The 15,640-nt window shown below is 40.7% G+C and overlaps 1 protein-coding gene across 10 annotated transcripts in view; it reads right to left on the bottom strand.

Moving 5' to 3' along the window:
* The window catches only part of ATM (ATM serine/threonine kinase), a 120,508-nt gene that overhangs the window by 89,712 nt on the left and 15,156 nt on the right, over positions 1–15,640 (bottom strand). For 8 of the 10 annotated variants that reach the window (XR_004289491.1, XR_004289492.1, XM_032360060.1 and 5 more), the window contains exons 8-14: positions 8,830–8,995; positions 7,921–8,159; positions 5,936–6,099; positions 5,027–5,196; positions 3,076–3,447; positions 1,836–2,030; positions 729–824 (exon numbers count right to left, since the gene is read on the bottom strand). Coding sequence is in view for 8 of the 10 variants with exons in the window: in XM_032360060.1 (XP_032215951.1) it covers positions 729–824; positions 1,836–2,030; positions 3,076–3,447; positions 5,027–5,196; positions 5,936–6,099; positions 7,921–8,159; positions 8,830–8,995 (1,402 nt within the window). In the remaining 2 variants the exon portion in view is untranslated. Of the gene's footprint in view, positions 1–728; positions 825–1,835; positions 2,031–3,075; positions 3,448–5,026; positions 5,197–5,935; positions 6,100–7,920; positions 8,160–8,222; positions 8,391–8,829; positions 8,996–15,640 lie in introns of those variants that run through there. The other 2 variants (XM_032360067.1, XM_032360068.1) reach the window with 2 other exon arrangements.

The raw sequence follows: 15,640 nt of genomic DNA, 5'->3' as shown, positions 1-15,640 counted from the left end.
TGATTTCTCCGAAATGAAGGAGTTTTTCATCCTCTCCCCTCTCCAGGGAGATTAGAAATCTTCATGCCAGTGAGTCATTTTCAACCACAACGATAAACACAAGCCTCTTGAATCAATCAACTAAAATGAGATCTTTAGATTTATTTTTACTTTTCCTATCCTCCATTAACCATTAGTTTTAGAGTTAACAGATTTTACTGGACATACAAAAATGGATCACATCTTTAAAGAATTCATTGCTAAACTTCCATCACCATCATACCTTCCAATGGCAAATGTCACAAGCTCTGCTACAGAGAATGAAAAGACCGTCAACTGGATCAAAAAATCACAGCTACAGGTTATTGTCACTGAATTAAAAAAAACTTTTCCCTAATAGGCTAATAGTTATGATGTTTTTTAAAACTGATCAACTTAGGGGCGCCTGGGTGGCTCAGTTAAGTGTCTGCCTTCAGCTCAGGTCATGATCCCAGGGTCCTGGGCTCAAGCCCTACATCAGGCTCCCTGCTCAGCAGGAAGCCTACTTCTCCCTCTCCCACTCCCCCTGCTTGTGTTCCCTCTCTCATTCTCTCTGTCAAATAAATAAATAAAACAGTTAAGAAAATAAAAAATAAATTGATCAACTTATTTCCCAATTTTTGAGATGTAGCTACTGCTCTGCTGAAATTATTACCTTTGTAATTAAAACCGTAACTTAAAACAACACAGAACTCTATTAGGTAACATACCATTCTGGCACTCTTTGGAGAAAATTCATTGCAGCTTTACAGTTTTTCACAGTGAGACTCACAAGAATTTTCTCTACTGCAAGATGAGGAAAATTACTACAAAGAAAAAAAAAATCTTCACTTAGAAGACCAAAAGCCATGTAAACCATTCTTCAAACCTACACATCATGTCTGGCTGTAATCCTGACCTCTAAAACCTGGATCCAAAATTAAAATTTCTTTCATCTGTACTGAATTATTTAACATCTAAAACAAGAATTAAGAAGCAGACACTTTACGTCACTATTACTTTCAATACTTTCTGGCAGCAGGCTTGTCCAATTTTTAAAAATCATTTCTAAAATAAGTAAGTTAGAAATTAAAGCAAAAGCACTAGGATCCGGGGCGCCTGGCTGGCTCAGTGGTTGAGCATCTGCCTTCAGCTCAGGTCGTGACCCCAGGGTCCTGAGATCAAGCTCTGCATCGGGCCCCCTGCTCAGAGGGAAGCCTGCTTCTCACTCTCTTACTCCCCCTCTTGTATTCCCTCTCTCACTGTCACACTGCCAAATAAATAAATAAATAAATAATCTTTAAAAAAAAAAAAAAGAAAGAAAGAAAAGAAAAGCACTAGGATCCAAAGGTCTGTCCTATGTCCTTCAGTCCCGCCTACCAGCTGTGGAAAGGTTACAAAGACCAGCTGCTCCCCCCTCCTGGTGTTTAAGCCTCATTCTGTTTGTCTCCAGAGTCCTCCTCTCATTAACTGAACACCTGTCACCGAGAATATACTCTCATCATGATTCCAGGATACGTCTGCATCAGAGATATGTTCAAACGAAACCAGTCACAGAAAATCACAAGGAACACAGAAGTGCTCAAAGAATTGGAATTCCTATTATCCAGGCACATCCCCCTTACTCTCACGTCTCAGCGGAGATAAGAACAAAGTAAAAGAACAGAAACGAGATCCGAGCAGAGACGCAGAACGGCGTGAAAACAAAGGTCCTGTTAGCATCTGGGGTGAGCTCTGAGAAACGCTGCATCTCCACTGCAAAGAACAAGCCACCTCCATTCAGAAAATGGCGAGTATGTAGGACACAAAGAGCGGCCGCACGCTAATGAGCTCGTTACCTGTGAAGAACCGGCGGCAGCTCTGTCCTGTCTTCCAAGTCATCCTCTAACTGATAGAGTAAGAGCCATCTCATTATCAGTTCCTTTAAAGAACAACTTCTATTTACTTCACATATACTCTGCTCCACTCCCGTTTTTACAGTTTCTGGAACGCCACAGATGGCCATCGCCAGAGTCAGGCAGCAGACTGCAGGACTACAACAAAGCAAAGGACAGCTACTGTTAAAAATCAGCTCTTTTCTTTTCCCAATCCTAGAAGGTCTTTATTTTCTCTAACACAGCTGCTGTGAGTCGACGATTTGCCATAGGTGGCATCATGAGAATAACCAAAAGTAGACTGAGTGTGAAGAAGACTGACAACGTGTTTGACACCCTTGAGGGACAGAGCGGGAGAGTCAAAAAGGGGAGAGAATCACTGCAGGAGGCGACTCGTCCATGTTATTCCGGCAGGAAAACCAGCAATGCATCCATTTTAAGCGTTACCAGTTCACTTCCAACTTTAAGCGTTACCAGCTTCCTCAAGGACAACTTGAATCTCCTGGGCATCCAAAGTCTCTCCGTGAGTAAAACTTTCAGCCTGAGGCTTCTGCTCTTTTGCGTGAGTTTTCAAGATATGCTTCCTGACTTCCTACGAGTCCCTTAGAAGGATTCGAACATCTTGTTCTATAGCAGATTGAGTTTCTGGATTCAGTGTCCCTGTGTCACTGCAGGTCCTAACTCCAAGCTCTGAACTCATTCCAAATTTGTTAACCATCCTCTTTGCTAAAAAATAAGCTCTTTTAGGTAGAAAGACCTTGTCTACCGTATTTACCATCGAGCTGTTACTAACGCTTAAGATGATGCCCAACACGTCTAAGTGCAGAGGGAATGTCTACTGACTGAATGAACACAAAAAATTGTGAGAAGTCTGATTACATTTGAGAAGAACTATCTCTTATTATAACTGTCTGTTGCACTACTAAAAAAAAAAATTATGGATATTGAATAGTATGTACTTAATATGCAATTAAAGATAAAAGAAATTTAAACACCTAATTCTTTAAAATTGGTCTTAATGAACTCTCTACACTTGAAACTACATTTACATTTATTTACTTATTAAAAACTCCTTGGACAAACAACAAAAACATCTAAAATCAAATATATCATATTGCTAACTCAAGTTACAAACTTTAAAACTGGAACGAGAAAAGTATTTATGTCTATACATACAACTCTTACAAATACATAGTCAACTTACCGTGACGGTCTGCAGGCTGACCCAGTAAATAACTTCCAGAATTCTCTATCAACCTCGATTAAACTGCCTTGAATTATAGCTCCAAGTAAACCAAAGTTTTCAGCTTGTATCTGCTCAGAACTTATACCACGAAAGGTAAGAGACCAAATTTTAATCCAGAATTTCAACAAATCTGACTTCTGCGAGCCTTCCAGGTTTGATTTCTTGCCTTGACACAATGCAACTTCCGTAAGGCATCGTAACACATATGGTGTGCGCTCCCCGTGTCGATGTTGAGGTAGAAGCTGGTACAGTATCATCAGTAATGGTGACAGCTCATAGTTAGGTAAACTTGAAGGATATTTTGATATTAACTGGGTTGTAATCTGTAACCTAGATAAAATAAGAGGATAATTGAAATTAAAATTATTCAATTCCATGAACAAACTAAACGAAAACAAACATATGGACACAGCACTCTTAATAATATCCTAGAGTATCGCCATCATTATTTTCCATACTGCTCTCAAAATATACTGGCTTTGAACATTTCTTCGTCCCTGCTTCCTATAGTGTCAGGAAGAATGATAATTTTCTGGCTAAGCAGGTGAGTTGTCTTACGTCCCTTATACAAAAACTTTGAGGAATAACGAACTTAGGGGCACGTGGCTGGCTAGGTTGGTAGAGCATGTGACTCCTGATCTCAGAATCATGAGTTCAAGCCCCATACTGGGCATGGAGCCTACTTAAAAACAAGACTAAAGTAAATTAGATTTTTCTACTTGTAGTTGTCATTTCCATCCTTGCTCTTCAGCCACCAGTAAGATTGCTCCAAAACAAGAAAACAGACAAAAAACCAAACAACTGCTTTTCCTAGACATTCAGTTAATTCAGTAAATATCTGCTATGAGTTTTCTAGAATGTGAACTACTCCCGAAGAGGAGCTTTCCCTTATTCATCCATGAATCCCTACCTAATGCTTGGCACACAGCACGTATTCAATAACTAACCCCGGACTAAGTGGAAAAATTGGAAGACTCTGAAACAGGGATCCCTCCACCACATAAAAGAAACACGAACTTAGGGCACCGGGGTGGCTCAGTGGGTTAAGCCGCTGCCTTCGGCTCAGGTCATGATCTCAGGGTCCTGGGATTGAGTCCTGCACCGGGCTCTCTGCTCAGCAGGGAGCCTGCTTCCTCCTCTCTCTCTCTCTCTGCCTGCCTCTCTACCTACTGTGATCTCTGTCAAATAAATAAATAAAACCTTAAAAAAAAAAGAAAAGAAACATGAACTTACGCAACAAGTATCTAAATCAAGATGCTTCCCCTTCACGACTCAGTTTATTTAAATATGACATCACCACGGTAAAAATCAAGGCATAGATCACACGAGTTTGACTGTCATCTACAAACTTCTGACCGTCCCTGGACAAGCTGCTTAGCCTTTCCCTGTTTTGTTTTCCTTTTGGTAAACCAAACAGGCTGAGCTGGACATTTTCTAAAGATTCCTACCAGACCTAATATTGTGTGATATCATAGAACTCCACAATTCATTTAATCATTTGAATAACTGTGTATGCTATACACAGTAAATTCTTTAAAAAGGCAACCTTTTACTATGGCACAAGGTCCAAATTATTCTGTGACCTCTGAATGCCATCTTCAATTTCTTCATGCTAAAATCTCTGTGTGGAGACACACAGCTCAGCGCATTCCACGCCTGCTGGGCAGCCGTCCTCCCGTCTTCCCTGCGAAGGCGAGCTGCTTTGGAGAGGCGGCCCTCAGGCCCAGGCTCCAGCACGAGCCTCTGTGGTTGATCGCCAGAGGTCCTGGCAAGCACCTTCCCCTTCACCAGGGACTGGTTTCAACTGGACAATGGACCTAGTTATGGCCAGGCCATTCTACTGCAGGGCTTATGAGAAAAGCTAAATGAGACTAAAATGACACTGGAAGAGAAAACAGTAACATTTTACCAAGGCACAAGATCAAAATCACTCTGTGACTTCTGAAGATGATCTTTTATTACTTCCCAGCCTAATTCTATTTTCTTCTTTTTGCAAGGCGCACTGTAATCATTACATTCTCTTTGGGTGGTAGTATAAGACTGAGAAATCTCCAGAGATCTAGTATCTTCATTAAAAATCTGTAAGATAACAAGAAGAAAATCTTTTTTCTTTATATACAGATTCTGTTTTCTAATACTTTGAAGGAAAAAAATTCCTCCTCAAATGAAGTCACAGGGAAGTCACAGAGCAAGAGTAATAAGTTAAAGAAATACATACACGTAACACAGTAACACATATTTAGCGTGATTGTAGTAGCTCTCTCGAAAACAGATATTACCAAGTAAGTTATTAGTTCTATTGCCCAGAAACATTTGTACCAAGACATCTAAAAGTAAAGCAAAAATCTGTTTTCAATGGGATTAAATTTAAAATTTCTTTTGATTTAAAAAAAAAGAAAGGGATTTGGGGATGCCTGGGTGGCTCAGTCCATTAAGCATCTGCCTTCGGGTAAGGTCATGATCCCAGGGTCCTGGGACGGAGTCCTGCATCAGGATCTTTGCTCAGTGAGGAGTCTGCTTATCCCTCTGCCCCCTGCTCCCCCTGCTATGTGCACACCTGCTCTCTCTCTCTCGGACAAATAAGTAAAATCTTAAATTTAAAAAAGCATGAAAAAAAAGTTCATCACTAGTTTTCATTACGTTCTTATGTGCAAAATAATTATTCAATCAGAACAGCAATTCCAAATTCGGAGTTTTGAAAGGAATAGTTACATATACAAAGTAATTTTACAAGGCTTTTTATCAGAACACACATTTTAAAAACCCAGTAAAAGGGAAACTAAGAGAAAACTTCAAAATGTGACAAGACCTACTGTACCTGGTGACAAATATCTGCCATCAACTCAATCAAGTTTTCCTTGACAGCAGCATTACGAGAGCCTGAAGAATACTTCCCTCTGCTTCCTATATGACTTATCTCGTTAATTAGCAGATCATATAAGTTATATAGGATACTTCTCCATTTACTTGATTCATAAGCACCTGGAATTCAAAAAATTAAAAATACAGTTTACGTCTACACTCCATTTGCACTGCCAACTCCCACAGAACCATTCAGCTGTTAAGGTGGAAACCGGTCCAGCCATCCATTCTGTACTCGGGCCTCTTCAGACAATATCCTGGCAGGCCCGACTTTGTACCACTGTCTGGCTCACACTCAGCTATTTGTTGTAAAATTCTTCTATACTCTGATCTAACTTTCTCTATTCAGCTCCATCAAAATCCCAATCAAAACCTAATTTCTTCTCTCCCCTGAGACAAATACAATATGTCCCATCATTTGTATGAGGAGGAAGTTCTCTGTTTATCATTAAGAGAAAAACATTCTTAGTTCCTTTAGTGTACAAATGACATGTTGCCCAGACTTCTCCTCATTCTAGTTGTCTGTACCTAAACACACTCCAGTACCCTGTCCCTCTTGAAATGGCGACTCTACGAAATCTGGTGGACAGGATACGCCCACTGTGATCGGACCAGTGTACGTAACAAAGGAGCTATTACTTCCCACACAAACCATAACATCTATTAGTATAGCCTAAAACCACATGAGTGTTTCTGGCAGACTTCATCATCCTGCCAACTTCCAATTCATCCTAAATACACAGTGAACCAAAACCCTAAACACAGTGTCATCTCCTAAATAAGTCTCATCTTTATCCTGTGTGAAAGAGGAAACCCTAAGAAAATCCACCATTCTTTGACTTAACAGTGGTTTCATGGGCTACAAATACATCTAACTTCACATTGGTAAAGAGCCCATTAAACACAGACAGTGACTTTGGGGGAAAAAAAAAAATTGGCTCTCACAGTTTTCCACCATTTTAGCTATTTCTCAATGGAGTTTGATTTCCTAACAAGGGCCTTACACTGGCGATGATGAATCTGTCCAAAGGCTAGTGCAGGCACAAAGGTAAACAGAGTAAGAGCCTGAGGGAACCCACACAGTTCCAGTTCCACCCAATAAAATTCCTGTCACTGAGTGAAGCTACACCATCTAAGATTTTTTAAAGATTATTTTTAATTGAGGTATAACTGACATACAACATTAATTTTGGAGGTACAACATAATTATTTGGTATCTGTACACACTGCGAAATGACCACAATGCTTTACATAGTTAATATACCGTACGTAGTTACAAAAAAAGTTTTTTTCTTTGTGATGAGTACTTTTAAGATCTACTCTCTCAACCACTTTCAAATATGCACTATCTGTTATCAAGCAACACTCTCTTGGTGAGAGACAGATGGAATGGTATCAAAGGAGGAGAAGTCACTCATTTCTGGTTTCCCAGAAAAAAACCATTTCTGATTTTCCAGAAAAAATGGCGGCCTGGATTGAGTGTGATGTTTAAGGCAGTATGGACACATCTTCCTGAGGAATTGATTAGTCTCGCTGTTCACAGTCCACATTTATCTCTTTTACCTTCTAATAAGAGCAGTATGCAGACACACAAGACCCTGTCTTCTCCAAACTCACTCACACTCCAGTCTGGGTCATCCCTTCCGGCACCTAATTATTGCCACGTCAACAGCTGCCAGAGAGGATCAGCATCTCCCATTTGTCTGTGTTCCTCACAATACTTACAAATGTACTAAACACATGGTAAGGCAGGACAGGATTTGTTACCACAGCTTCAAATTCTAAAAAAAAAAGTGTGAAAAGCACCTTCAAGACTAATAACATTAACCAAGTACAACAATCCAGAGGAAGGTCATAACCTCCTACGAAATAGAAAATTTAATACTTAAGCCTCTGTGTTTTAATGAAGAAGCAAATTCAAAACAGCAAAAACTTTTATACCTTTTTCTTCAGTTTTCGCTCCCTTTGGATGATGCACATATATTTGCAGTTGAAATAATTCAATAATTACTTCTTTTAAGGAATCATTAAGTCTATGTTGAGTCCAAATATAAAGCAAGGTAGGAAGAATTTCATCTCCTAATTGACACACTCGTATTCGAAAGTTAGCAGCCAGTGTCTTGAGGAAGATAACAAATGCTGCTAAGATGTGATTCAGACCTGCAGAGCTCTTTTCCTGTCTGTCACAGAAAATAAACAGACTCAGCTTGGTGTAACAGGGCAGAAAAATGAAAACTGAAGGCAGTTATGAAGTTGCATGCTGGAAAAAAAAAAAAATCTCATCTTCAAGTAACAGTAGCCTTAGTTCCAGAATGACTCAGAAACAAAAAAAATCTGAGCAACAGAACAAACAAAACAGCTCTTCTCTGGTGCTGAGGCATCCTCCCTACTCGCTCCCTGCTGCTGAAACACTGTGCAAAATGAGAGGAAACGGATTTCTAACACCACCATTTATACAGCACTTCACAGGACGGACTGGATAATGCCACACAAATGTCAGATACTGACACTCCCAAAGTTCGTTCCTATTTTATTTTTTCTTAGTACATCTATTTTCAAAAATGGAGGAAATGAAACTACTTAAAAGGACATTTGGCTTTTCCTGTCCCTAGATAAGCAACACTGGTCTTCCACTTACGAACATGGTTTTCATGTTCCGTCTGCCTTTGGATATTCAGGAAGCATACAGCTGACACTTTCTTTGGGAATCCACTAATTCTACTATAATGGGCCAGCTTTGTTTTGTTTTTTCAGTTGGTAACATTTTTAGTTACTGGAGCAAACACATGGTCTTACAGGAAAATCAAACGGGTTTTCAATACAAAGCAAAACAAAAAGAGATTAGATTACCTTGCATGTTGAATAGCTTTGGAAAAGAAATCCAAAAATTTGGAATTTAATCCATCAGTTTGCGAACAGCATCCTTTGGTCACAGCATGAATTATTCTAGCCACTAAAACTCTATTAATGTCTTGTGCAGGTTTAAGGTACAGACTGAAGTACACAGAGAACAATTCTTAAAAAAAAAAAAAAAGTTATTAAAAAGAAACTATGAAAGCGTTTAACTTAAAAGTCTTGATTTAATTTAAATTTCAATATTCCAGGCCAGCTGGGTGGCTCAGTCAGTTAAGCATCCAACTCTTGGCTTCAGCTGAGGTCATGATCTTGGGGTCCTGGGTTCGCACACAGCGGGGAGTCTGCTTGAGGTTCTCTCTCTCCTCCTGCCTCCTCTGCCCCACCTGCTCGCTAAGTAAATAAATCTTTTTAAATAAATAAATTTCAGTAATCCCATCTAGAGAAAAAGATTTAAAATCATACTAATTTACATTTATTTTCTATTTTTATTTTTTAAGACTTTATTTATTTGTCAGAGAGGGAAAGAGAGAGAGCACAAGCAGGCTGAGAGGCAGGCAGAGGCAGAGAAGCAGGCTCCCCACTGAGCAAGGAGCCCGATGGGGGACTTGATTCCAGGACCCTGGGGTCATGACCTGAGCTGAAGGCAGCCGCTTAACCGACTGGGCCACCCAGGCGTCCCTTAATTTACATTTAATATGGTAAAAGTATCACATCCATATTTAACTTTATTTTACATAAAATGCCTTCAAGAGAGGAACAACTTTTGGCCAGAGACTATGTGCAGCCAGCCCTCAGACAAGCTGCTTGACTTCTATCTGTGTCCCTTCCTTTAGGTCTAACAGAGCATGGGACAGCACACAGGCCACTGCTTTGTTTTGAGGTGGTCTGATTAATAACGAGTAAAATGTATCAAGAATGCTGTCAAGGGGCTGAGATTTTACTCTACTTGTAAGGTAAGGGATCAGAATGCCAGTTTCACGGATGCTGGCAGAAGACAAACTATTCCCGACTGAGTACCCTCCTTTCTGCATAAATTCCTCAATCCCCAAGGTGACATGAAAAGACAGGTGACACACGTGCAAACAGTGAGAGAACCATCGAGCTTTCTGCGACACACAGGCAGCGAGCAAACCTGTCCTTGGCTCTGAGGAAGCCATCATCTCTGTCACCATCTCCACCTTCCAAGGTTCACTATACACATGTACTTTAAAAAAGTCAGAAATAAAGCAGTCAGAGTCACTCATAAGTATGCAGAAAGGGTGAGATGCACTGAGAATCGTCTCCCAGAACCAGGAGCTAAAACCAAAGCTGCTAATGCAGGATTTGCTTCCCATATATATAGAGTCCATGGCTGGTAAAAATGAGTGAGAGTAACACCTATGGTATCTTCCTTTTTAATTGTATGTATCACATAATTCTGCAGAGATAATTTAAAATCAGATTCAAACACAAAAGAATAATATAAATACCTCAAATATTATTGTAAAGAAAATGATTATTCAAACGATTCCTATCGTAGCTGACATTAATTTATACAACTCTGCATCAGTGCTTCCCAAATTTCTATCATTACAATACCTAAATGGTTAAAAACTGTGAGTTAACACATAGAAATATGGAAACAAGAAAACAGGAACTGGAGGAGGACGACCTGGATGGCTCAGTCGGTGAGGCATCTGACTTCAGCTCAGGTTACGATCTCAGGGTCCTGGGATCGAGTCCTGTGTCAGGCTTTGCTGTGTGTGGGACATCTGCTTGCCCCCTCCCTGTCCTCTGGCTCCCCAACCCCTCAACTAGTGTGTGCACATGCACGGGCACACTCTCTAGTAAATAAAACCTTAAAAAAAAAAAAAACAGGAATGGTTATCTTGATCATTTCCCTTTTTAAAACTTTTTTTTTAAGATTTTATTTATTTATTTGACAGAGATCAGAAGTAGGCAAAGAGGCAGGCGGGGGAGCAGGCTCCCTGCTGAGCAGAGAGCCTGCCGCAGGGCTTGACCCCCGAACCCTGGGATCATTACCTGAGCAGAAGGCAGAGGCTTTAACTGAATGAGCCACCCAGGCGCCCCCGAGCATTTTCCTCTTATTACCTGATAGGAGCAGAGAGGGAAAATGAGAATGCCAACTATCTTCAACTAAAGCTCAAGCTTTAGGCCTTTTGTTAGTTGGGGGAAGTGATCCCAAGTCTCACAGAATCCCACATACTATCCTAGTAAGTGGTTAAAAGAACTGGCATATGACAGTCAGTGAAAGTTGCAGAAGCGTAGAGGTTTAACTAATTCAAAAAATAAAAAGAGGCTGTAGGACATGCTTGCAGGTGAATTCATTTCCTCCATGAGCTCAACAACAAAAAGCTCAAAGGACAGTGAGAAGGAACATGATAATAAAAAGAGCTTCTGGAGTTAATAACACTCAATTAACGATAGCTTCCTTAGGACTTTATAGATAGACAATCATGCTACCTACAAATAGGAACAGTTTCCTTTCTTCTTTCCAACCTGGATGCTCTGCTCCTGGCTGAGCTGCCCTGGCTAGAGATTGCAGTACAGTGCTGAACAGGAGTAGTGAGAGCAGACATCCTTGTCCTGTTCCCGACTTCTTTTATGAAAGGTTTTAAATCGTGGATTCAATTTCTTTAATAGCTACAGAACTATTTAAGTACCCATTTCATATCGGGGGAGTTCTGACAAGGAGTGATTCTAAGCAGCTGGCCCGTGTAAATTCAGCGGTCAAGTCGACGTGCACAGGGTTGTTCGAGGTGTGCTCTTAATACTCCTCTAATACCTGTAGGATGGCAATTATATCCACTTCCTCCCTACTCTCAGCAATTTGTGTTCTTAGTCACTTTTACTAGCAGTTTTGGATTTCACTGATATTTTCAAAGAATCAGCTTTGTTTCATTAAACGCTCTCTTCTGTTTTTCTGTTTTCAATTTCAGTGATTCCTGCTCTTCTGCTTGCTTCCAAGTTTTTGGTTTTGTTTCTCCAGTTTCTTGAGATGGAAACTAAGATTACTGATTTGATATTTTTCCCTCTTTTGTAATATAGGCAATTAGTGCCATAAATTACCCTCTGAACATAACTTTAGCTGCATTCTACAATTTTTGACATGTTGTATTTTTTTATTTTCATCCAGTTCCAAGCTTACTTTGATTTCCTTTAAGACCTTTTCTTTGACCCATGAACTGAGACTTTCACAAAAGTACTGATTTTCACAAAAGTACTACGAAGGACAAAGGGCACTATGGTAGAAATAAAGAGAACAAATTTAGGAAGGGCAATCAGAAAACGGCAGTGACATTTAAGCCAAGACCTGCAGGGGGAGAAGAAAGCAGCCACACAAAGGGGAGCCTCTGCCAAGAAAAGGACAAATGCCACAAGGGGAGAAAGGCCTTGCACTCTCAAAATAAAGAGAGCGTGAGATGATCCACAGCAGTGTCAGAAGGAAATACTAGAACCCTTATTTTTTAAAATTAAAATTAATTACAAATAAAAATCAACCTTTAGGGGTTGCCCTGGGTGGCTTTGTCAGTTTAGCCTCTGCCTTGGTTCATTTCAGGTCATGATCTTCGGTTCTTGGGATCAAGCCCTGCACTGGGCTCCATGCTCAGCCCAGGGTCTGTTTCTCCCTTCCCCTCTGCCTCTCCCCGTCTTATGAACATGAGCACGTAAGCATGCTTGCGCTCTCTTTCTCTCTCTCTCTCTCTCTCTCATAAATAAATCTTTCTTAAACAATCAAGCTGGCGCATGTGGGTGGCTCAGTGGGTTAAAGCCTCTGCCTTCGGCTCAGGTCATGATGCCAGGGACCCGGGATCGAGCCCCACATCGGGCTCTCTGCTCAGCAGGGAGCCTGCTTCCCCCTCTCTCTCTCTTGCCTACTTGTGATCTCTGTCAAATAAATAAGTAAAATCTTTTTTAAAAAAAATCAAGCTTTACTGATAATTTAATATAGAAATCAACAATGGCCAGTTTGGAAGATAGCTTTGGCAGCTTCTTACCAAACTAAACATACTGTTACCATATGATTGATTCAGCAATCACACTTCTTTTTATTTACCCAAATGAGCTGAAAATTTTATCTGCACATGGATGTGTACAGCAGCTTTATTCATAATTGCCAAAATTTGGAAGCAATCAAGACATCCTTCAGTAAGTGAGTGGATAATCAAACTGCGGTGCATGCAATGAAATATTATTTGGTGCTAAAAAGAAATCAGCTATCAGGCCACAGAAAAACATGGAGGAACCATAAACACATATTACCAAGCAAAAGAGGCCCAAGTGGGAAGACTACATACTGTGTGATGCCAACTAAACGACATTCTGCAAAAGGCAGAATTAGAGACGGCAAAAAGATCACTGGTTGCTAGGGATCAGTAGGAGGGGAAGGAAGAACAGGCAGCACACAGAGGACTTCCAGGGCAATGGCGCTTTTCCAGTTGATGCTATAATGGTAAATACATGTTGTTGTACGTTTGTCAAAATCTACAGAACGTACAACACCAAGACTGATCCTAATGTCAACTCTGAGCTTTGGGTGGGATGAGCTGTCGGCGCAGGGTCACTGCCTGAAACAAATGTGCCACTTTGGTGCAGGATGTTGACAGCAGAAGCAGCTATGCATGTGTGACGGGCGGTTTATGGGAACTCCCTACTTCTGCTCAATTCTGCTATGAATCTGAAACTGCTCTAAAAAGATAAAGCCTGTTTTTAAGAAAATGTCTGGAAACCACCAGGTTAGAGAATCTGAATAAAAGCCACTGTAGCTAGAACACAGACATATGCAGGATGGGGGTGGCTTGTAGTTACGGCCTGACAGATAAGCAGAAGAATTACCCAGTGCTTCCAAGGCCTCGAAAAGGAGTCCCTATTTTATCCTAGTTGTACAGGAAAGACACTAAAGGTTTTCAGTATTTCTTCCTTCCTACCTTATTAGGAAAACTATCTTCCTCCTTGGGACAATCCTAGGGCTTACTTTGGAAACACTTATTCTCAGAAAACACAGAGGGGCACCTGGGTGGCTCAGCTAATTAAGCATCTGATTTCAGCTCAGGTCACAACCTCAGGATGGTGGGATCGAGCCCTGTGTTGGGTTCCACACTGGGTGTGGAGCCTGTCTGGGATTCTCTCTCCCTCTCCCTTTGCTCCCCAATCCCCCACCCCATTCCTGTGCACAACTGCTCTCTCTAAAAATAAATAATAATAATAATAAATTAATTTTTTAAAAACACAGTCCATTTTCTTGTGTATCCAACCACTGTTTCTCCATGGACTCCTTCCCATTTCGCTTACATATACTCCAATCACTCCCATCTTTAACAGGATCCCTTTTTCCCTTCCCTGTACAACCAAAGCTTTTGAAAGTGCTGTATTTGCTAATACTTTTCTTCACCTGCCACTCAGGTTTCACATTAGTCTTACAGAACTGAACATCATCAACCAACAGGCTCTACTGCCATGTCCAGAATAATTCACCCAAGAGCAAATATACACTCTCTTCAAATGGATGCAGAATCTCACCAAGTCAGACCTTATCCTGGGTCACAGAAGAAATTATAACAATTGTAAATAACTTAGATGATAAAAAGTATGTTCTCTGACCCTAATATATTTAGACTGAAAACTATAAAAAGGGAAAACAAAATAGGAAATTACCCAAACAACTGGAAATTAAATTACACACTTCCGAATAATCCAGAAGTTAAAGAACAGTCCAGAAAAACTGGGACATATGTTAAACTGAAGAAAAATGAAAATACAACATTGTCAAAATGTGTGAGAGATACAACAAAGCAGTTTAGAGAAAAATTCATGGTATTAAATGCACATATGACCTAAGCTTCTATCTTAAGAAATGAGAGAACAAATTAAACTCAAAGTAAACAGAAGAAAAGAATAATGAGAAATGAACAATGAAAGAGGTAATACCACTAGAGGATACATACATTAAAAGGATAAAAAGGCAACAACATCTGAGAACTTTATGCTCCTACATCAACAGCTTAGCTAAAATGTACAAATTCTTTCTTTTTTTTAAGATTTTATTTATTTATTTGACAGAGATCACAAGTAGGCAGAGAGGCAGGCGAGGGGGTGGGGGGAGCAGGCTCCCCACTGACCAGGGAGCCCGATGTGGGGCTCGATCCCAGAGAGGCAGGCAAGGGGGTGGGGGGAGCAGGCTCCCCACTGACCAGGGAGCCCGATGTGAGGCAGGCGAGGGGGTGGGGGAAGCAGGCTCCCCACTGACCAGGGTGCCCGATGTGGGGCTCAAACCCTGATATCACAACCTAAACTGAAGGCAGAGGCCTAGCCCACTGAGCCACCCAGGTGCCTTAAAATGTACAAATTCTTAACCAAATTACCAAAGCTAACTGAAAAAGGAATAAAGTAAATATTCCTGTATCTATTACAGAAACTGAATTCAGGGGCACCTGGGTGGCTCAGTGGGTTAAAGCCTCTGCCTTCGGCTCAGGTCATGATCTCAGGGTCTTGGGATCGAGCCCCGCATTGGGCTCTCTGCTCAGCAGGGAGCCTGCATCCCCCCCCTCCTCTCTCTCTACCTGCCTCTCTGCCTACTTGTGATCTCTATCTGTCAAATAAATAAATAAAATCTTTAAAAAAAAAAAAGAAACTGAATTCATAGCTAAAAACTTTCAACAACTAAAACAAATCCATCCAGTAATATGAAAAAAGGATATACATCATGCCCTAGTGGAGTATATCCCAGGAACACAAGGTTGACTTAACCTATGAAAAATTCATCAGTGTAGGGGCCCCTGAATGCCTCAGTCAGTTTAAGCATCTG

This window comes from Mustela erminea, chromosome 9, assembly GCF_009829155.1.
Source record: "Mustela erminea isolate mMusErm1 chromosome 9, mMusErm1.Pri, whole genome shotgun sequence".
Taxonomy (NCBI): Eukaryota; Metazoa; Chordata; class Mammalia; order Carnivora; family Mustelidae; genus Mustela; species Mustela erminea.
This window is presented reverse-complemented; position numbering and strand designations above follow the sequence as displayed.